At 38.3% G+C, this 22,449-nt stretch overlaps 1 protein-coding gene across 1 annotated transcript in view; it reads right to left on the bottom strand.

Annotated features, from left to right (window-relative positions):
• LOC150090504 (adenylate cyclase type 5-like) overlaps nucleotides 1-22,449 on the bottom strand; it is a 238,812-nt gene that overhangs the window by 128,454 nt on the left and 87,909 nt on the right. The window contains exons 6-7 of the mRNA XM_090378243.1: nucleotides 6,477-6,713; nucleotides 380-521 (exon numbers count right to left, since the gene is read on the bottom strand). Coding sequence (XP_090234369.1) covers nucleotides 380-521; nucleotides 6,477-6,713 — 379 coding nt within the window. The remainder of the gene's footprint in view (nucleotides 1-379; nucleotides 522-6,476; nucleotides 6,714-22,449) is intronic.

The following is a 22,449-nucleotide window of genomic DNA, read 5'->3' as shown; positions in this document are numbered from 1 at the left end:
ATTTCCCTTATCAAATAACAAAGACCAACCCGAGATTTGAAACATTATAAAGAAAGAAAGAAAGAAAGAAATAATACATATATATATTGCAGCAGAAGCATACAGGAATACTACACATAAAATACTTTTCACAATTTTTACATACATTCTGGTGAGATCACTGTTTTCCCATTTTTATAATTTGTGGTAAAAATTTTCAGTGTCTAGCAACTGAACTGAATTTATAAGTAAAAAAAAAATTATATCCCTGTGTGCTTGAAGTGGGGGGGGGGGGGGTGATGTAAACACAGCATATAAAGCAAAAAAAAATTTTTTTAAATGTTAAATGAAAACATTTGTTGTCAATTTATATATTTTGAAAACAATTAAAAGTACTTACTTTCTTTTCAATTTCTGGTTTATAAAATGAATGAGTAAATCTTCTACAATGTTCTGCTCTTAACCTATCTATACTGCGAGCATCAATGGCACGGGAAAGGTAATCATTGACTTCATCCTGAGGATTTTTGAATTCCTTTTTCCTGAAATGAAATCACATATTATAGTTCAAAAGAAAAAATTTTCTTTATTTGAAGATAAACTTCACATTCAAAATAGAAATTTCTGACTTATTAAAATGTTGAACTAAACAGTAATGTCTATTTTAATTTATAGTTAGGTAATGCCATTCATAAATAAATTATTCTTAAAAAAAAAAAAAAAAAAGAAGTGGCCATTTTAATGTTATTTTAAATAAGACTGCCCGTCACCACCAAATACGGAGGATGCGGAAAGGTCAGGGAATGACCACCGCATATCCCGGGGGCCTTAGTTGTTGTTGTTGTTATTTGGTTTTTAGGAGCATTAGCAACTAAGGCCATATTGCTCCGGGATATGCGGTGGTCATTTCCTGACCTTTCCGCATCCTCCGTATTTGGTGGTGACGGGCTCGAACCCCGGTCTAATCAAGAAACATGTGCTACGCACTGCTGCTCCTTCCCACCTGGCTACGGAGGCGCCGGGCCTTAGTTGCTAATGCTCTAAAAATCCAAATAACAAATAAGACTGTTTTTATGGTAAGCAGTGTATTGAATTTAATTTAATAAATTAAATTAGCACTCAATGAACAATGGCAAGATCATGAGAAAATAAGAAAATACTGTGGTAAAAATAATACCCAATCCAAGGAGTATGCAATTTAAACTTAAGATGGTTTGTTATTTGGTTTTTAGGAGCATTAGCAACTAAGGCCATATTGCTCTGGGGATATGCGGTAGTCATTCCCTGACCTTTCTGCATCCTCCATATTTGGTGTTTATGGGCTTGAACCCCAGTATAATCAAGAAGCATGTGCTATGCACTGCTGCTCCTGCCCACCTGGCTACAGAGGTGCCAACTTAAGATGGACTTAAATTTAGAAGAAATGAGAGAGAGAGAAGCACAGCAAACAGATACTCTAAAAGATACTCCTGCATGGGATACTTACAAATTAACACATGACACAGAAGCCTATGATAGATACAAGTTGATATGCAACCAAGTTACAAAGGAGGTTAGGCAGGCGGAGGCAGATTACGAGAAATCCTTGGCAAGGGATGCAAAGAAAAACAGCAAAGAGTTCTTTACTTATGTAAACTCTAGAAGGAAGGGGATGAATCAGATTGGTCCACTTGATATTGATGGGTCAACTGTTGATGATCCTGCTCAGGTAGCTAACAAACTAAATGAATATTTTGCATCTACATTCACCCATGAGGAGTTATTCAGGGAGGGGAATGCCAGAGGTGAGTTAAACTATGGCAGTGAGCTAGATGATTTTGTAATAACTGAGAGGGAAGTGGAGGACAAATTGTTGAAGATAAACATAAAAAAGGCACCTGGGGTGGATGGGATCTATCCAGTTATATTAAAGGAGGCAGCAAAGGAAGTAGGCAAACCCTTAGCCATAATTACGAGAGCTTCCTTGGACTCAGGGGAGGTACCCATAGACTGGAAATGTGCAAATGTAACCCCAATTCACAGAGGAGGATCAAAGGCTGACACAAGTAATTATAGACCTGTGAGCTTAACTTCTGTTCCAGGAAAATTAATGGAGGCACTGGTTAAAGAAGCACTGCAGGATCATTTAGACAAGACTTCAGTTATATAGCTCAGACACAGCATGGTTTTGTTAAGGAGAAGTCTTGCCTGACCAACTTGATTGGATACTATGATGCAGTCACAAAAGAACTGGATGCAGGGAATAACTTTGATATTATATACTTGGATCTTAGAAAGGCTTTTGATACTGTTGCACATGGAAGACTGCTACACAAATTGGAGCAGTGTGACATTGGAGACAAATTGCTGCTTTGGATAAAGGGGTGGTTGAGGGGGAGAAGACAGAGAGTGGTAATCAATGGACACTGCTCATCGTGGACTAATGTTATTAGTGGAGTCCCTCAGGGCTCAGTGTTGGGTCCATTATTGTTTTCTGTATTTATAAATGATATTGATGATGGTATATCAAGCTTAATGTCCAAGTTTGCAGACGATACAAAGGTTGGCAGGGTTGTCAAGGACACTACTGACGCTATGCTGCTGCTGCAACAGGATCTGGAAAGGTTGAGCAGATGGGCTGAGAGGTGGCAAATGAAGTTTAACATTGACAAATGTAAAGTACTACACATGGGAAACAGCAACCCCAGAGCAACGTATCAACTCTGTGGTACTACACTGACAGTGGTAGAGAATGAAAGGGACTTGGGGGTGGTTGTGCAGGCAGATATGAAGTTCTCTGAGCAGTGCAGACGGGCTGCAAGAGTAGCTCATGGAGTATTGTCAATGATATACAGGAATTTTTCCAGCAGGGATAAGGAGGTGATTATTCCATTGTATAAGGCAATGGTCAGGCCACACCTAGAGTACTGTATACAGGTCTGGAGGCCTCATTTCAAGAAGGATGTAGAGCTGCTGGAACGAGTACAGAGAAGGGCAACAAGATTAGTGAATGGAACAAAGGGGTGCTCTTACGAAGAAAGGCTTAAGTTTTGCAAATTACAGTGTCTGGAGACTAGGCACCGGCGAGGTGATCTGATAGAGGTGTATAAAGCCTTGAATGGTTTGAGCATGCTCAATGCCGATGGGATTCTTCCTCTAGCTCAGAAAAATCACCTGAGAGGGCATAAATTCAAATTGAGGAAAGACAGATGTAGGATAGACGTGCGGAAATTTGCCTTTAGCCAGCGGGTGGTTGGTTGGTGGAACAGACTTCCATCCCTTGTGGTGGAGGTTGATAGCCTAAATAAGTTTAAGGCTCAGCTGGACAGGTGTTTTGAACGAACAGAGGGGTGAAGTGGAAGTGGGTGTTTTTTTTTTTTTTTTTTTTGGCTGATGCTGCATAAGCTTGCTTTCTTGCATCAAATGCCTCTACTAATGCTAATGCTAAAAAAGAAAGAAAGAATGGGTCAGAGGCAAACAAAGAGCACTGGCAGTGCCAAGCAAACATTATAGGAAAGAGGGCTTACTCTGACTAGCAGTAAAGATTAATTTTTTTTAGATCTTTAGCCCTAGAACTAAAGATCTAGTTTTTGTTACATCTTTATCCCTAGAACTAAAGATCTAATGTTTATTAGAACGTTTGTACGGTATGAAAGAAAACAGTGAATGGAAGTCTGATAGTTATGTAGTACTAATTTGTATTATCAGTGACCTGCATTCCCAAAACATCAACAGAGTTTGGTGATGATGATATGGCTAGATATTTCCTTCTAGTATGACTGGAAATAGACTCAAAGTCCTAGAACTAATTGGATGGCAAATTCTGGTCTAATGCACTACATTGAAACCATACTACATAGTCCAGAACAAGAAAAGTATGGTGTTTTATGTCTCTTCAGCCACTATAGCTTTAGCATTAGCAGAGGCATACGATGCAAGAAAGCAAGCTTATGCAGCATTAGGCAAAAAAAAAAAAAACCTCCCATTTCACTTAACTATTCACTCCAAATGCTTATCCAGCTCAGCCTTAAATTTAGTTAAGCTATCAACTTCCACATGAGATGGAAGTCTGTTCCAGAAAGTTGCCACACAAACAAAAATGTTTGGTTACATTTAAATTTCCAAAAAAGCTAAATGCTAACTGTAATATTTCAGTCATCCACAAAAAAAAAAAAGGTTTTTTTTTTTTTCCCTCCGACATGACATTCTAGATTGGTGCAAAAAAAAAAAAAAAAAAAGGTTTTTTTTTTTTCCCTCCGAAATGACATTCTAGATTGGTGCGCTCCAAGTGTAGCCTAGGAAAAATGACATTTTTACTTTTTGCAATTTATTGTACTATAAATCTTAAAAATAAAGTTTTTACAATGTCAGTCTTCTTGTGGTTGGACAATATATAGTTTAAATTTGTTTATGTGTAGGTTGAATGGCATGCAATGCAGGTCACAGCACTAGAAAAAAAACACTTCCCATCTAGCAATCTCCAATTTCATGAATATAGCAGCCTCCCACCTTTACTCATGTTCACCAGAAGATCCTGGATAGTCATTTCTTCTTTGTCATGTGGTTTGTGGTGAAATTACAATACCACTTGGTCTATCGCTGCTATCAGGCCAAAGCAGTCAAGTAGTACTAATTGCTTGTACTAATGGCAATCTACTAGAGGATGACAGAATTTATAGTTTCACCTCTGTCTGCAGTGTAGCCATTAGTCAATGTTATACTCTACAATTTATCTTTACTTCTTGTCAGTGCAACATGCAGGGTTTTTTTTTACCAGTACCCTGTTGAAAATCCCTAGGATAGGGTCTAATCATTGGTAATTATGTATTTGATCAAATTACATAGTGAGGTGTTCCTTTATACTGTTTAAATACTAGTGGTTTCCGAAAAGTAAGGTAACACATTTTCTCTCTCAATGATGTTTAATAATATGAAGTTGAAATCACACACCAAGAAATAAGTGAACACGCACTACTTCTCCACAAAGTCTCCAGTTTTATTGATGCACTTGTCCTAACGATGGATCAGTTTATCAATATCAGTAATGAAGAAGTCCCACACGCAGTAACCAACATCACACCGCCTGATGAACTTCCTCATCAGTGGTGAAATGCTTTTCTGAAAGGTGTTTTTTCAGAGGGCTGAACAAATGGAAGTCTGAAGGTGCTAAGTCTAGGATGTGACAGAGTTTCCCAATGATTATAGCACAACACCTTACGAGTAGTGTCGGCAGTGTGTGGAGTTGCTTTGTTGTGCAACAAAATCACGTCGCTTGTTAGGAGTCCTGGTCGTTTGCGTCGAATGTTGGGTTTTGATTTTTCCAACATTGCACAGTAAAACTGTGCATTGATTGTTCCTCCCTTCGGCAAGAAATCCACCAACAGAATGCCTTGGCTATCCCAGAACACTGTGGCCATGACTTTTCGGACACCGGGAACAGTTTTGAATTTTTTGTGCACCGGAGATTGTGGATGTTTCCAGTTCGTGGAGTCTTGTTTGCTCTCTGGAGTAAAGTGATGAACCCACATTTTGTTTGCTGTGACTATGTGAGCAAGAAAATCCTCTCCTTCGTCACTGTATCACAACAGGCTCTCCAGACACATCCCCATGCATTTTGTTTTGTCTTCCTCTGACAATTGTCAGGGAACACAGTGGCAGCACACCTTTTGAAAGCCAAGGACATTGTGAACAATTTCGAACAGTCAACTTATTCACATTCACTATTTTTGCAATTTCATGCGGTTTCACTCACCTGTTTTCAAGAACAATACCCTTAATGGGCAAAATGTTGTCTTCTGTCTTGCTCAATGAAGGCCCACCCACCTGATGTCGATCTTCAATGTCAACATGGCCGACTTTAAATTCATTGCACCAAAAAACACCTGCTTCTTTGTCATCACCTTTTCGCCATACACAGCAACCAGTTCACGGTTGCTGTGTATGGCAAAAGTCACTTGAAGACCCTTTTGCTTGCAAAAAGCGAATAACTTCACGAACACCTGTTTTGGACCACCCTCGCACAGTAGCCGCCATTTTGCAACTGGAATTTGCTGTGAGGCGACAGTACCTCAATACTGCATTGGTGGTCTTTTTGAATGTTATTAACGGGTCAATCTATTGACCACATTTCATCTCATTCCCTTTCACCATTATTAAGAAAAAAAATGTGTTACCTTACTTTTTGGAAACCCTTCATATATTCATGAAATTATTTTAAAATTTGTATTATAAGCTTTTCTCACCAGTCAGCTGTTATTTACAAAAATAAAATAAAGTTTTTAGTTTCCCATAGAGCAGTGTCATTCGTCCAAACAAAATTCCCCTGTGTGTGTTTAACATGTCCTTCAACAAACTCATTAAATATCCCACCTCCCCCTTTTGACTTGTAACTTAATATCAATTTATTGTAAAAATCATCCAGACACCACATGCTCACAAGTAAGAAACCAAAAGCTAGTCAAAGGAGCTAGAAATTTTTTAAAGAAAATGTTTATACAAAAACAGTAACCATTAAATACCTCTCTATGTTATGAGCATCAGCATGTCCCATCATTCTCATTTCCTTTGAGACACTATTCATATTGGAATTTTGGTGGGGTCTAACATTACAAAGGCGATTTTTCTCATCTTCCACAATAAGAAATGTCTCTATATTATGATCTTGAAGATATATGTGACGTTCACCACCATTGCCTGGTTCAACTTCATAATCACCATTCAGACAATTCAGTGTTTCATTAGTGATATGGATACGCCTAAAGAAACAAGTAGAATTATATCAAATGTTTATTTCAAGGGATAAATAACTGTCACACTGACAAAATTATAACATTTTTTTTTTCGACAAAATTATTTTTTTTCGAGGTTGGCATTCGAGGTGAGCGGACGCGCTTAGACAGGGCTCCTCAGTTAAGTGGTTTACTTTTGGATAGTGCTTTTAAATATTTGATTTATTTAGATATTGTTGGATTATTTTGTTATAGGTTTTCCTGTAACTGTTTGATTTTAATAATATTATAGATATAAATTTTTTAAAGTTACTTTCATTGATATTTATTTAATTTTATAATGGTAGTTACGAGATCTGCCTTAAACATGTCACAGGGTATCGTGACTCACACGGAAATAGCAGATGGCGATTTACGGGTGAGTCATGATTTAATCCGTTGTGGAACCTGTGGAATGTTTTCCAAGATCGACCTGGTGACTAATCCTACCTCACCTGGGGATTCTTTTCTTTGTGATCGATGTAAGGAGTGCACCGATCTTAAATTACAATTTGGTGCACTGATGGAACAATTTGAGTCCCTGAAAAAACGAGTGCTTGCCCTCGAAAATAATGCATCTGGGAGCTCGTCAGGGACTCAAAACTCCAGCAATCTACCAAGTGATGCACACCCGATTCGAGCCTCAAAACAGAAAAACCAAGTGCAAACTACTCTGGTTAAAAAGGACATTGTTTTATTAGGAGACTCCATTGTCAGGGAAACGGGGAATATTTTTTGTAATAAAGATAGGTGGAGGAGAACCAGGGTATGTCTGCCGGGAGCAACTATTGATGATGTCACCAACAGACTGTCAGATTTTAAAGGGGGTAAAGAAAATATTATTATTCATGTGGGGACAAATGACATTAAACGTACACGATCTGACGATTTGTTGGAAAAATACAGGACCATGCTGAGGAAATGTCGTGAGCTAGGCCATAATGTCTATGTGTCTGCAATTCTGCCCAGACACGATAGGAGGGATTATATGTTAAGAGCCTTGTGGATTAACTCAAGACTTGAAGGAATCTGCAAGGCTTTAGGGGGTAAATTTCTATCAGCATGGCCCACACTTGTAGGTAGAAGGAATTTGTTTTGTAGAGACGGGATACACTTAAACAAAGGTGGTGCAAAATTTTTGCCAGTATTATTGAGGATACTTAAAGGTTCAGGGAAACTGCTAGTTAGGGGGGATGTGGGTAATACTGACACGCGTTTATCTAATAATATTGGTCAATGTAACTCTTGCACATACCTTAAGAGTTCTTATCTGTTACCCCAACTGGACGTGTTATCTAGATGTTCTGGGGGCAAAGACGTTTCACGTGCGCGGGTAGCTAATATCAGGGAAGAGAGCCTAAAAAACTTCAAGGGTTGTGTTAGGGTTGTTAAATATACAAGAACAGTAAATCTTAATTGTTTATTCAGTAACGTTAGAAGTGTCGTCAATAAAATGAGCGAATTCGAACTGCTGGTTAAAACAAGTAACGCGGACCTAATAGGGCTTACAGAGACGTGGTGCCACCCGGAAATTGGGGATGATGAGTTTCAGTACGGCTTGTATAATGTATTTAGGAAGGATAGGTTAGATAGAAGGGGTGGTGGGGTAATGCTTCTTATCAGAAGCAGCCTGAGTGCGACGATAGCTTTCCCGGATTCAGATGTTTCACATGCTAGTATAGAGTCTGTATGGTGTGAGATAGTTGGAAACAAAGGTATAATGCGAGTAGGAGTAATCTACAGACCAGGTGATTGTGAAGATTATGACAAAAGCCTCTACATGCAAATGGAATGGGCAAGTAAGCGTCAATGCCTTATTATGGGTGATTTCAATTTGCCTCTAATTGATTGGAGTAAATGGGAAGGAAACTCGACATGGGGAACAAAATTTTTAAATCAACTAGATGACTGTTATTTGTATCAACATGTCAGGGAAAGTACTAGAGAAAAGAATATCCTAGACCTCATCATCACACATGAATCAGATGACATAACAGGGCTGACAGTAGAGGAACCAGTAGCAGGAAGTGATCACGGAGTTCTACGGTGGATGATGACGAGAGAGGTAGCAGAAGTAAAAGGCAAAGGAATGGGTTTTAATTTCAGAAAAGGAAATTACGATGCCTTCAGGTACTACATGGCCTCTATTAACTGGGTAGATATCGCGCAGAGAATGAATACAATTGAACTGTGGTACGCTTTTAAAACATTAATCACAGATGCCTTGAATGCGTATATACCATTAAAAAAATACTCCACGAGGAGGGTTCCAAGTTGGATGACTAGTGAAGTTGCCGCATTACTTGAGCAGAAAAAGGTGGCATGGAAAGGTTACAGAACAATAAAAAGTACTGAAGCCTATAACAGCTACAAGGTGATGTGTAATAGAGCCACAGAAAAGGTTCGACAGGCAAAGGCAGTTTATGAGAAATCACTAGCAAACAGAGCAAAGAGGGGGGATAAAGAATTCTTCACATATATAAATGCCAAGAAGAGCAGGACAAACCAGATCGGACCTTTACGTAAGGGAAAGGGGACAGTAATAAATACACCAGCTGCCGTTGCAGATGAACTCAACAGTTATTTTGCATCGATATTTACAAATGAAAAGCCTTTTGTGGCAAAGGGAAATTGTGGGAGCGAAGTTAAAAAATATGTAATTAATGATATTGAAATTTCGCAAGATTATTTAATGAAAAAACTTTCGAGCCTACAGACCAGTAAAGCTCCTGGAGTTGATGGAATATACCCTATAATCTTAAGAGAGGCGGCAAGCGAGTGCATTGAACCATTGAGGCTAATTATGCGAGCATCATTAGACTCTGGGGAGATTCCCTTGGATTGGAAAAGTGCAAATGTATCTCCCATACATAAGGGTGGCTCTAAAAGTGAAGTTGGAAATTATCGACCTGTCAGTCTGACTTCAGTAGTAGGGAAAATCATGGAGGCAATGATCAAGGGTGGAATTCAGGATCATTTGGATCGAATTGAAATTCTCAAGGATACTCAGCATGGTTTCGTAAAGGGAAAATCATGTTTAACAAATCTGGTTCGCTATTTTGAAAGGGTCACTCGCGAGCTGGATTTAGGGAATAATTTCGACATTGTTTATTTAGATTTCAGCAAAGCTTTTGACTCAGTCCCACATGAGCGGTTGCTTTATAAGCTGGAACAGGTTGGAATCACTGGGAAAATCCTTAGATGGATAGAAGGATGGCTTCAGGGCAGGAGGCAGAGGGTTGTGATAAATGGCTATTCCTCAGATTGGGTTGAGGTAAGAAGTGGGGTTCCCCAAGGATCAGTATTAGGACCACTGTTGTTTTTAATTTCATAAACGACATTGATGAAGGGATAGAGGGCGTGATGTCTAAATTTGCAGATGATGTTAAAATTGGAAGAGTAGTTAATGATCACTGTCAAGCTGAGCTTCTTCAGAGAGACCTAGATAGACTTCAGGAATGGTCAGAAAAATGGCAGCTGTGCTTTAATCCAACAAAGTGTAAGGTATTACACCTGGGAAACAGTAATCCCAAAAAAAACTTATTCACTTGGTGGAGTTCAACTAAACCCAGTACTGGAGGAAAGGGACTTGGGTGTTACGATACGGTCAGACATGAAATTCTCTGAGCATTGTAAACAGGTTGCAAGGAAGGCCCATGGTGTCCTATCGATGATCTATCGAACTTTTGCAAGTAGAGATAGGGACGTGATAATCCCATTATATAAGGCTTATGTTAGACCACACTTGGAATACTGTGTTCAAGTATGGAGACCGCACCTGAAGAAAGACATCGAGCTTCTTGAAAGGGTGCAAAGAAGGGTAACTCGCCTGGTGAGATCGGCAAAAGGGCGTCCTTATGAAGAAAGACTTCGAATATGTGGGTTGCAGAGTTTGGAAACTAGACACCTTAGCATTAGCATTAGCACATTAGTAGAGGCATTTGATGCAAGAAAGCAAGCTTATGCAGCATCAGCCAAAAAAAAAAAAAAAAAAAAAAAAAAAAAGTAACATAAATAAATAAAAATAACCACTTCCACTTCACCCCTCTGTTCGTTCGAAATACATGTCCAGCTGAGCCTTAAACTTATTTAGGCTATCAACTTCCACGACAAGGGATGGAAGTCTGTTCCACCCACCAACCACCCGCTGGCTAAAGGCAAATTTCCGCACATCTATCCTACATCTGTCTTTCCTCAATTTGAATTTATGCCTTCTCAGGTGATTTTTCTGAGCTAGAGGAAGAATCCCATCAGCATTGAGCATGCTCAAACCATTCAAGGCTTTGTACACCTCTATCAGATCACCCCGCTGGTGCCTAGTTTCCAGACACTGTAATTTGCAAAACTTAAGCCTTTCTTCGTAAGAGAACCCCTTTGTCCCATTCACCAATCTAGTTGCCCTTCTCTGTACTCGTTCCAGCAGCTCTACATCCTTCCTGAAATGAGGCCTCCAGGCCTGTATACAGTACTCTAGGTGTGGCCTGACCATTGCCTTATACAAGGGAATAACAATCTCCTTATCCCTGCTAGAAAAATTCCTATATATCATTGACAATACACCATGAGCTACTCTTGCAGCTCGTCTGCACTGCTCAGAGAACTTCATATCTGCCTGCACCACCACCCCCAGGTCCCTTTCATTCTCTACCACTGTCAGTGTAGTACCACAGAGTTGATACGCTGCTCTGGGGTTGCTGTTTCCCATATGTAGTACTTTACATTTGTCAATGTTAAACTTCATTTGCCACCTCGAAGCCCATCTGCTCAACCTTTCCAAATCCTGTTGCAGCAGCATAGTGTCAGTAGTGTCCTTGACAACCCTGCCAACCTTCGTATCGTCTGCAAACGTGGACATTAAGCCTGATATACCATCATCAATATCATTTATAAATACAGAAAACAATAAAGGCCCCAATACTGAACCCTGAGGGACTCCACTAATAACATTAGTCCACGATGAGCAGTGTCCATTGATTACCACTCTCTGTCTTCTCCCCCTCAACCACCCCTTTATCCATAGCAGCAACTTGCCTCCAATGCCACACTGCTCCAATTTGTGCAGCAGTCTTCCATGTGCAACAGTATCAAAAGCCTTTCTAAGATCCAAGTATATAATATCAAAGTTATTCCCTGCATCCAGTTCTTTTGTGACTGCATCATAGTATCCAATCAAATTGGTCAGGCAAGACTTCCCCTTAACAAAACCATGCTGTGTCCTAGCTATAACTGAAGTCTTGTCTAGATGATCCTGCAGAGCTTCTTTCACCAGTGCCTCCATTAATTTTCCGGGAACAGAAGTTAAACTCACAGGTCTATAATTACTTGTGTCAGCCTTTGATCCCCCTTTGTGAATTGGGGTCACATTTGCCCATCTCCAGTCAATGGGTACCTCCCCTGAGTCCAAGGAAGCTCTCATAATTATGGCTAAGGGTTTGCTTACCTCCTTTGCTGCCTCCTTTAATATAACTGGATAGATCCCATCCACCCCAGGTGCCTTTCTTGTGTTTATCTTCAACAATTTCTCCTCCACTTTGCTCTCAGTTATTACAAGATTCTCTAGCTTACTGCTAGAATTGAATACACCTCTGGCATTCCCCTCGCTGAATAACTCCTCATGTGTGAATGTCGATGCAAAATATTCATTTAGTTTGTTAGCTACCCGAGCAGGGTCATCAACAGTTGACCCATCGATCTCAAGTGGACCAATCTGATTCATCCCCTTCCTTCTAGAGTTTACATAAGTAAAGAACTCTTTGCTGTTTTTCTTCGCATCCCTTGCCAAGGATCTTTCGTAATCTGCCTTCGCCTGCCTAACCTCCTTTGTAACTTGGTTACAGATCAACTTGTATCTATCATAGGCGTCCGTGTCACGTGTTAATTTGTATGTATCCCATGCATTTTTCTTCTCTGCCATATGCCTCATTAGTTCATCTGACAACCATTTAGGCCTAAACCTTGAACAATATTTCTTAGTTGGTATGTAAAGCCTAGTAGCTTCCACGATAAGTTCTTTGAATGCTTCCCATTTTGAATTTGCTGTTGGCAATATCATCAGTTGATCCCACTGTATAGAATTTAAATACTGTCTCAGTCCATTGTAGTCGCCTTTACGAAAGCAATACCCCTTCCCTTTACCCCTAATGGTAGTTACCTCTTTGAGTAACTCCCACTTCAGCACACTGTGATCACTGCCACCAAGTGGTTCATTTATCTGCAGATTCTTAATGCATGAAGAATCACTACTGATAATCAAATCAAGAGTATTACTCCCTCTAGTTGCCTCCCGAACATGCTGATGTAGAAAACAATCATCCAATAAATCCACAAAAGCCTTGCTACTGTGTGAGTGACCAGCCCCCAAATTCCAGTCAATATCTGGGAAATTAAAATCCCCCATTATAAGACTCTCTGATTTACTGGCCCACTCTATTTCTCCGAACAGTTTCTTATTATACTCATCAGAGTCATTAGGCCTATAGCACACTCCTACTCTCAATTTTGATCTCCCAATGCTTATGTCACACCAAACTGACTCGACACTGCACTGTCCAGCGATGTCGACTGGCTTCACTTCCTTGGATTTTATGTGTTTTTTAACTAATAGCATAACCCCTCCTCCCTTCCTATCCTGTCTATCCTTTCTGTAGACATTGTACTCCCCAAATTCCAGTTCTGCATTTCTTATATCTGTGTGACACCACGTCTCTGAAATCCCCCACAATATCTGCCTTTGATGTTTTGAGCAATACCTCAAATTCATCAAATTTATTTACTAAACTCCTAGCATTGGTGTACACACAAGTATACATGCACCTGTTCTTTTTCTTAGCTACCCTAACACAACCCATGTGTTTACTTGTACCCCAATGATTCCCAGCAGTCTCTGAAATATCCTGCATCTTATTTTCCAGGCTGCGGCTCATTCCAATAGAAGCAGTGCAAGAATCACTTTCACCTCTGCCAGTGGCTACTGTTAATCTATTAGTCCTTGTATCCCCCCAATCTAGCAGTTTTCCGACCCACCTAACATTGCCTCGATAGCATCAGCAAACATTCTTGCACCCTTTCTATTTAAGTGTATCCCATCCCTGTAGAAGCAGTCTCTCCTGTTAACAAGTACAGACCAGGCTGAAAAAAATTCTACCCCTTGAGCCCGGCACAATCTTTCCAGGGCCGAATTGATTGACAGGGCTCTCAGAGGAGAGCCCTGTCTCTTAGAGGAGATTTGATTGAGGTGTTTAAGGCTCTGAGAGGCATCAGTAAAATGAATGAGGACGAAATTTTCAAGATTATAAATGATGCTAGAACTAGGGGACATAAATTCAAGTTACGAGGGGAAATGTTTAGATTGGACTGCAGGAAGTTCTATTTTAGCCAGCGAGTTATAAATTACTGGAATAAGTTGCCTTCCTGGGTGGTAGAGGCCGACAGTTTGGGGAAATTCAAAGGTCATCTGGATAGTACTTTCGGGTAAGGGAAGCGCATAGGATGATAGGTTTAATTTCCTTTTTATTTATTTTTTATTTTATTATTATTTTTTTTATTTATTAATTATTATTATTTAGTTATTTATTTATTTTTTTTTTTTTTTTTGTTTTTATCATTGTTTTGTTCGGATTTTTTTTTTTTTTTTTTTTGGCTGGTGCAGCATAAGCCATAGGCTTTTTTGCACCATGCGGCCGTTACTAATACTAATACTAATCACCATTCAGACAATTCAGTGTTTCATTAGTGATATGGATACGCCTAAAGAAACAAGTAGAATTATATCAAATGTTTATTTCAAGGGATAAATAACTGTCACACTGACAAAATTATAACAAACATATTAACAAAGAATACGAATAAATTTTTTAGATGCATATACAGTAGACTCTTGATTTTCTGGGATAGATGGTAAAAAACAAATCCCGGATAATCAATTTCCCAGTTAATCCAAAAATACAAAAGACCCTGACATACATAAGGGATACATTCCAAGACTTTTTACTTCGTCGAATTTTACGTAACTCGGGAATGACTAATAACATATTGCTACTATATTATTATCAACAAATCTGAATTCCGTGCGATACTTGTTAATGTTTGGCCATTTTCATACATCCTTATTAGTTTAATTTTCTGATCCAAATCGATCGCATTCCTTTTGTTGATAGATTTACTGGTAGTGCTCACTTATTCTCTTAGTCGGCACCATGATAACGGTCAAAATGAAATTTTCTGAAAAGAACTTCACAAGGTTAAGGGGGAAACACACTATCACTTCATGTGAACTCACCAGAAATTAAAGCACATTTCTGGAGGTCACTACCATTAAACAATTTGCACCTTCCGGGTTACTGGGCTTTTCTGTTCGTGCATCTAAATTATAAATGGGTAGTAAACTCGATCTTATTGCATTTGCACTAATAGCTGGAACTGTGTGGGTTTCTACGTTATTATGGTGAAATGTGTCCCCTTCATTGAAATATTCAGTCATATAAAAAAAAAAAAAACCATAAATAAATTGTAAGAATCTTCTCTCTTCTTTCCTATATTTTTTTGCTTGTTACTCTGTATCTCACTTGTGCAATTTGTGCATGCCGTGATTGTCATTATTGATTGCTTATTTTATTTATTTATTATTTTTGTTTGTTTTAAATTTTACAACCCTAAAAAAAAAAAAAAAGTAGCCTTTGTTTTTTTTTTTATGGTAGTGGTCACTACTATATGATAATTTGTAATTCCCAGTTTATTGGGCTTTATCAATTTGTGAAATCTAATTATAAAGGTAGTAAACTAGATCTTATTGCATTTGCAATAATACCGCTAGCTGGAATTGTGTGGATTTTCACGTAATTATGGTGAAATGTGTTTTCCCTTCCATGAAATCTTCAATCATATAAAAAACAAATAAATTTATAGAATATTCTCTTCGTTCCTATTTTTTAAGCTTCGTAAACTTGTCTCACTTGTGCAATTTGTGCTTCCCGTGTTCATCATTATTGATTGCTTATCTTTTTTACTGTTTTAAATTTTACAATAAAAAAAAAATAAATAAAAATAAAGAAAATATCAGTGAACAGAAATATCAATCAAACAAACTTCATATCTAATCAAGGTGAAGTGTTATATATACTGAAATATTTATTTATTTATTACAAATTTAAGATGTTTAATCCTGCATTAGCAATTTTATTGGGTTGCTAATTTTTTTTTAGTGTTTTACTTACCAGATTGAACATTTTTTTTTTTTTTTAGTGTTCTGCACCTATCCTTATTTTTCCCATAAGCCCTTTTTTTTTTTAATGTGTGAAATATCATAACGCAGAGATTTTTAGGAAAACCTGTACCACATTATAGCAGAACTCAATTTCAATTTCAATACAAAAATATAACACTAAACTTATATCCCAATGCAGTTATAACACTATATATATATATATAATGATGATAAAGATGAGATGTAATGAAATTACTGAAAGTCTTAGCAAACAAGAAAGGTATTAAAAATGAAAAATTAAAAATATTAGACTGGATTATGGATCCCGGATACTACAGAAATCGTAAAAAAAAACCGGCAACCATAATGAAATATAGCCAAAAATGTTATTATCAGTGTATTAGGTAGGGGAGCTGAACTGTCAGGTGTAATTATCATGGAAGAATTGAGAGCACCTGTATGCCAAAAAACAAATTATGCGAAATAAAATGCAATTAACATAAGCATAATTAATGTAAGTACATAAAGCCGTGGGTCCTAGGACTTTAACTACTTCTTTAAAGGGTCGGCAGCGAAAATCGGAGGAGCCACTGCAATAAGCCAGATCTCTGATACTGTTATGATGTACACATTAAAGTATATGCATACGTCATAGCCGACCCAACAGAGACTAAAAGGAAGAATTAAAGAATAAAAAATAAGTAAAATTTAAAGAATATAAAATAAAAATAATAAATAAATAATGTTAAGCCAAAAGCTAAGATCATGCCGATAGAATCCTCTTCCAGTCCACACACAGTAACTTTTCTTGCTTTGCTCTCTTAGATCTCTTTCATCTTCTAGAATTCTTTCTTTTTTCACACGATTCTATCGGCATGATCTTAGCTTTTTGGCTTAACATTATTTATTTATTATTTTTATTTTATATTCTTTAAATTTTATTTCTTTTTTATTCTTTAATTCTTCCTTTTGGTCTCTGTCGGGTCGGCTATGATGTATACGTATACTTTAATGTGTACATCATAACAGTAACAGAGATCTGGCTTATTGTAGTGGCTCCTACGATTTTCGCTGCTGACCCTTTGAAGAAGTAGTTAAAGTCCTAGGACCCACGGCTTTAGGTACTTACATTAATTATGCTTATGTTAATTGAATTTTATTTCGCGTAATTTGTTTTTTGGCATACAGGTGCTCTCAATTCTTCCAGGGTAATTACACCTGAGAGTTCAGCTTCCCTACCTAACACACTGATAATAATTGTCTGTGTGTGTGTGTGTATATATATTTCAGCATTGAGTTTTATCTCCAACTGTTACGTTATATGAATTTCGTATTTCCTATCAAGTTATATGTATTAATTTATAACATAACCCCAGGGGCTCTCATCTGGTGAGTATGGGCTTGGCACACCCAGGGTCCTAAGCTGGATATCATCATTCTTCTCTTTCTTGGTGATTCCCTTCTACTTCTGACACACACACACACACACACACACACACACACACACACACACACACACACACACACACACACACACACACACACACACACACACTCGGGGTAATTCAGAATTTTTTTTTTTTTTTTGGATGGTGCAGCATAAGCCTCAGGCTCCCTTGCACCTTATGGCTAATAATAATAATAATAATTACGTTTGTAAAATCTAAGCAGTTATAATAGATAAATTTAACCATCTATTGCCACCCATGCAGTTCGAACTCTCTGCTAGCTATCTATGCCAAATCACTGATTCTAAAAGCTCTATGAATATTACTGTCGTACATTATGATTTACATGATAAATTAAATTATTAATCACATAAGTAGTGCTATAATTTATGATTTATAATCCTCTGCTGATACTGATTACACTGCTACAAGTTACATAGAAACTTACCAGTATATGCTGTTTCAATACAAAAAAAAAAAAAAAAAATGGTGGCAGCAAATCACCAAAAAACTATACTACTAAATTTAAATCAAAAGTTATACAAAAACAATAATTTCAAATCAATAAATAAAAAGGTTCACTTAGCGGCTTTGAACACATCTGGCTCCTACTAGCCTTGTCAGCAAAACTCCATGGAACTTGTGGAATGCTTTCATGAACTAGTGGACTCAATGCCTTGCCATGTGATTGTCCTTATCTGGACAAAAAGTGGGCCTACCCGTTACTTGGTAGGTATCCCATGATTTCTGTCCACTCAGTGTGTGTGTGTGTGTGTGTAATATGAGGTATATAGTATGTTGATGATCATCAATATATGGAATTTATGGGCTAGTGCCATTGCAATGGTAATACACACACACACACACACACACACACACACACACACACACACACACACACACACACACACACACACACACACAGTATTATTTGTTAAATATATGTATTAGTTTATGGGTAACAGTATCACAAAAGACATACCTAGATAAATCTATGGAGAACATGTAGTCTTCTTCGAATGCAACTCCACTTTCATCAGAAATAACTTTTTCGAGTAAGCCACGACATGATGCTCATTAAATTTGTCCAGCCAACCAGAACTGGCTTGGAATGTTTTATGCCCCAGAAATAATGCATACTCCATAGTAGGGCTCACAATACTGGTCAAAAATCAGTATTTTTATAATTTTTAATTTATGAAACCGGGATATCAGTATTAATACAGGTATTCGAGAAAAAAAAAACATTTTTGTGCAATAAATTTTGATGACAATTAGGTGCGATTAGGGCTTACAATACCGGGATCCCGTGGTCCCTGTCATTTTTTTCCAGTATTGAAACAAAAAATACCGGTTTTTCTGTACTAATTTAAAAAAAATAATTGTTCATAATTTAATCACATAAAGGTTATAAAATCACCTTTATGTGATTATGATGTTGTTATCTCTACTAGCAAATGTTAGATAAATCATCAGTAGGACACCGTGCAACATTGCAACTTGTCCACAATTCTCGGACAACTTCATGTCTGACTGTATCGTAACTCCCAAGTCCTGTTCCTCTACTACTGACTTTAGTTCAACTCCACCAAGTGTGTAAGTTATTTTGGGGTTGCTGTTCCCCAAAATAACTTACACACTTGGGGTTGCTGTTGCTGAATTAAAGCATAGCTGCCACTTTTCTGACCATCCCAGAAGTCTATCTAAGTCACTCTGAAGAAGTTCTGCTTGGCGGCGATCATTAACTACTCTACCAATCTTTACATCATCTGCAAGTTTAGATTTCACACCCTCCATCCATTCATAGATGTCATTTAAGATAATCAAAAACAACAGTGGTCCTAATATTAATCCTTGGGGAACCCCACGACTTACATTAACCCAATCTGAGGAATAACCATTTATCACAACCTGCCTGGTGCCCTCAAGCCATTGTGCTACCCATCTAAGGATTTTCTCTATGATTCCAGCCTGCTCCAACTTATAAAGTAACCACTCATGTAGGGCTGAGTCAAATACTTTGCTGAAATCTAAATAAACAATGTCGAAATTATTTCCTAAATCCAGCTCACAAGTGACCTGTTAAAATGGCTAACCAGATTTGTTGAACATGATTTTCCCTTTTCAAAACCATGCTGCATATCCTACAGAATTCCATTTCCATTTAAATGATGCTGAATTCTACCCTTGATCACTGCCTCCATGATTTTCCCTATTACTGAAGTTAGACTGGCCGGTCAGTACACTCCTAGAACCACCTTTATCTTCCAATTTACATCAATCGAACGGAATCTCTCCTGTCCAGTGATGCTCTCATAACTAGCCTTAATAGTTCAGTGCACTCACTTGCCGCCTCCTTTAAGATTATAGGGTATATGCCAACAACCACAGGAGTCTTACTCGCCTGCAGGTGCGAAAGTTCTCATTAAATAATCATTTGAAATTTCAACATCATTAATTACATTTTTTTCAACTTCACTTCCATAATATCCCATTGACACAAAGTAACTGTTGAGTTCATCTGCAACTTCAGCTATGTTATCTAATACTATCCCACGTCCATTACATAAGGGTCCAATCTGATTTGTTCTTCTGTTCTTTGCATTTATATACGTGCAAAATTCCTTAACTGCACTCTTTGCTCTCTTCTTTATCCCCACTCTTTGCTCTCTCCTAGACTCAGTAAAGATACTATAGTGAAAATTATACTTCGCTTAATAAAACATCTTTCTCCTTCAGAAAATGATGAACATAATTCAACCAGGGAAGACCAACATGGAACAGAACATCAGTGTTCCGCAAATTCTTTCCAAAATAAGAAATTGCCTGACACCAATGAGATTTTAAAAGATGAACTTGAGTCGGAAATGAATGAAATACTTTTAACTATTTTTGCTAAAAAAGTTCAAAGTCTAGAAAATGTGGACTGAGATCATCTACGATTATCTCAGTACAATAGTACCAGAATAGAATCCGAAGGGGCGTTTTTCTGCCGCTAATCAAATATCGTATGTACCAAAATTTGATCCATATAAACGATCATACTATTGATTGCTTATGTTTCTTAAGAGCTCACTTTATTCAGACAGATAGTGTGGATGCTTAAAGAACTAAACTTTGCCGTAACAATATGTATTTCTTTGTTTTTAGAATAACTGTATTTTTAATGATTTATTTCAGAATATTTATTATTGCAATAAATGTTTATTAAAAACTTGAATTCAAGTAATTCAAGTATTCAAGTAATGGTCCTTGAGGTTGTCACAGACATTCTCTCAGATATGCCAGACAAGCTGTTCTTGCTACCTGGGAGTCTAAAACGCTGATGGAACTGATATTCGGGTGACACTTAAGTCAAGTGGACCCAATTTCGGCTACGTCCGGACGGTCTATGACAGCCAAATCCTCTGCTTGCACCTTCACGATGGTGGAACTGTTAGTAATCCTGGGTATAACCTCCATGCACAAGTACATGGTGGGTGACCACCCAGGTGTGAACCAACGTAAGCAGGGGTCGAGGTGTGGCGCCCACACCACATGGAGGAACGCGGCCCCTCTACGTTACCAGGCAGTACTAAATGGTAGATGACTCTCATCAACCAGTGAAATACCACCACTTTGCTTACTGGAGACTTTAAGTGGTGGAACCCATGTTTAGTCTCTAGAGCTAAGTTCCGGCCAACCCTTCCCTATCTCTTCCACCATGCAGTATGATTGATGATTTTTGAGGTTATGATGAATGTCGTGATCCAATATTCCTTACATTTCGAGGGTACAGCTCTAAAACGGTGTTCGCAGGCCGGCCGCTAGATAGTACACCGGACCAAACCTATTGGTAACTCTCTAGGAGGCTTCCGGATCAGCTAGTGTATAATCTTGCTACCTCTACTCTGCCAGATAGTGACTGGAGGGAGTCCGAGTAGTGTGTATGCGGGGAGCATTGTCGAGGCCACGTTATGTCAAGGATCTGGGTATATTCTTACCACATGTACGTCATATCCAAAAATTTCATTACTTCATACAGCATGTCCCATCCACTTTTTCTTACTATTGAATACACCATGAATTGTCAAAATAATAGAGCAAGCTTATCTGGGAAAAGATCTAAACCTCCCAAGGACTTCCTAATTCGTTTCACAAATATACGGGGTCTCAATTCCAATCCAACGATGTCCATTTCCACTTGCAGTCTTCCAAACTCCATGTACTTTTTCTGACTGAATCTCAGGTGTCAGTTGATTCAACTACTGCTCATCTCAGATGTCCAAATTATTTGCTGTATGATTCCTTTCGCCTCAAAGGTGGTACTTGTGCATATGTCCGTTCTGATATTCCCTGTCAGAGACTTGGCAATTTGGAATCTCCTCTCTTTGATCTTCTCTGGCTTAAAATCTCTCTACCTCATTGTGTCAAATTCATCTGTTGTCTCTACCATTCTCCCAACTCCACTAATCACTTGGAGCTCTTTGACTTCCTCTCTTTGCAACTTGACTTTCTCCAGTCCAACTTTCCTAACAGTGAGGTAATTTTCCTTGGTGATTTTAGCGTTCACAACTCCAGCTGGCTTCCGTTTTCTAGTTACACTGACCCAGCAGGTCGAGATGCTGAGGCTTTTGCAATTACTAATGACCTAGCACAGATTGTTCATTTACCTACAAGAATACCGGACAATCCTGATCATACAGCCAATACGCTTGATCTTTTTCTCACAAACAACCCTTCTAAATACAAGGTCGAAGTGAGAGGTCCTTTAGGCACTTCAGATCACAACTTGGTGATTGTCTCTTCTCTAATGGAACCTTTATCTCATGGCTATTCCCAACCTCGTATTGTATGGCATTACAAGAATGCAAAATGGGATGACCTGTGAGACTTCTTTTCTTCTTTTCCTTGGTCTGATTACTGTTTCAAAACTTCTGATGTCAACGTTTGCTCAGATGGTGTCAGTGAAATTATTCTTGCAGGAATGGAATCCTTTATCCCACACTCCACTTTAAAATCTCGTCCTTTATCTAAACCTTGGTTCTCCAACAAATGTGCTAAGGCTGTCCAAGAGAAGAATGTTGCATATCGT

The sequence above is a fragment of the Mastigoproctus giganteus genome, chromosome 1 (genome assembly GCF_048544385.1).
Source record: "Mastigoproctus giganteus isolate SK-2022 chromosome 1, ASM4854438v1, whole genome shotgun sequence".
Taxonomy (NCBI): domain Eukaryota; kingdom Metazoa; phylum Arthropoda; class Arachnida; order Uropygi; family Thelyphonidae; genus Mastigoproctus; species Mastigoproctus giganteus.
Note: the sequence above shows the minus strand (reverse complement) of the source record. Positions and strands in the feature narration are given on the sequence as shown.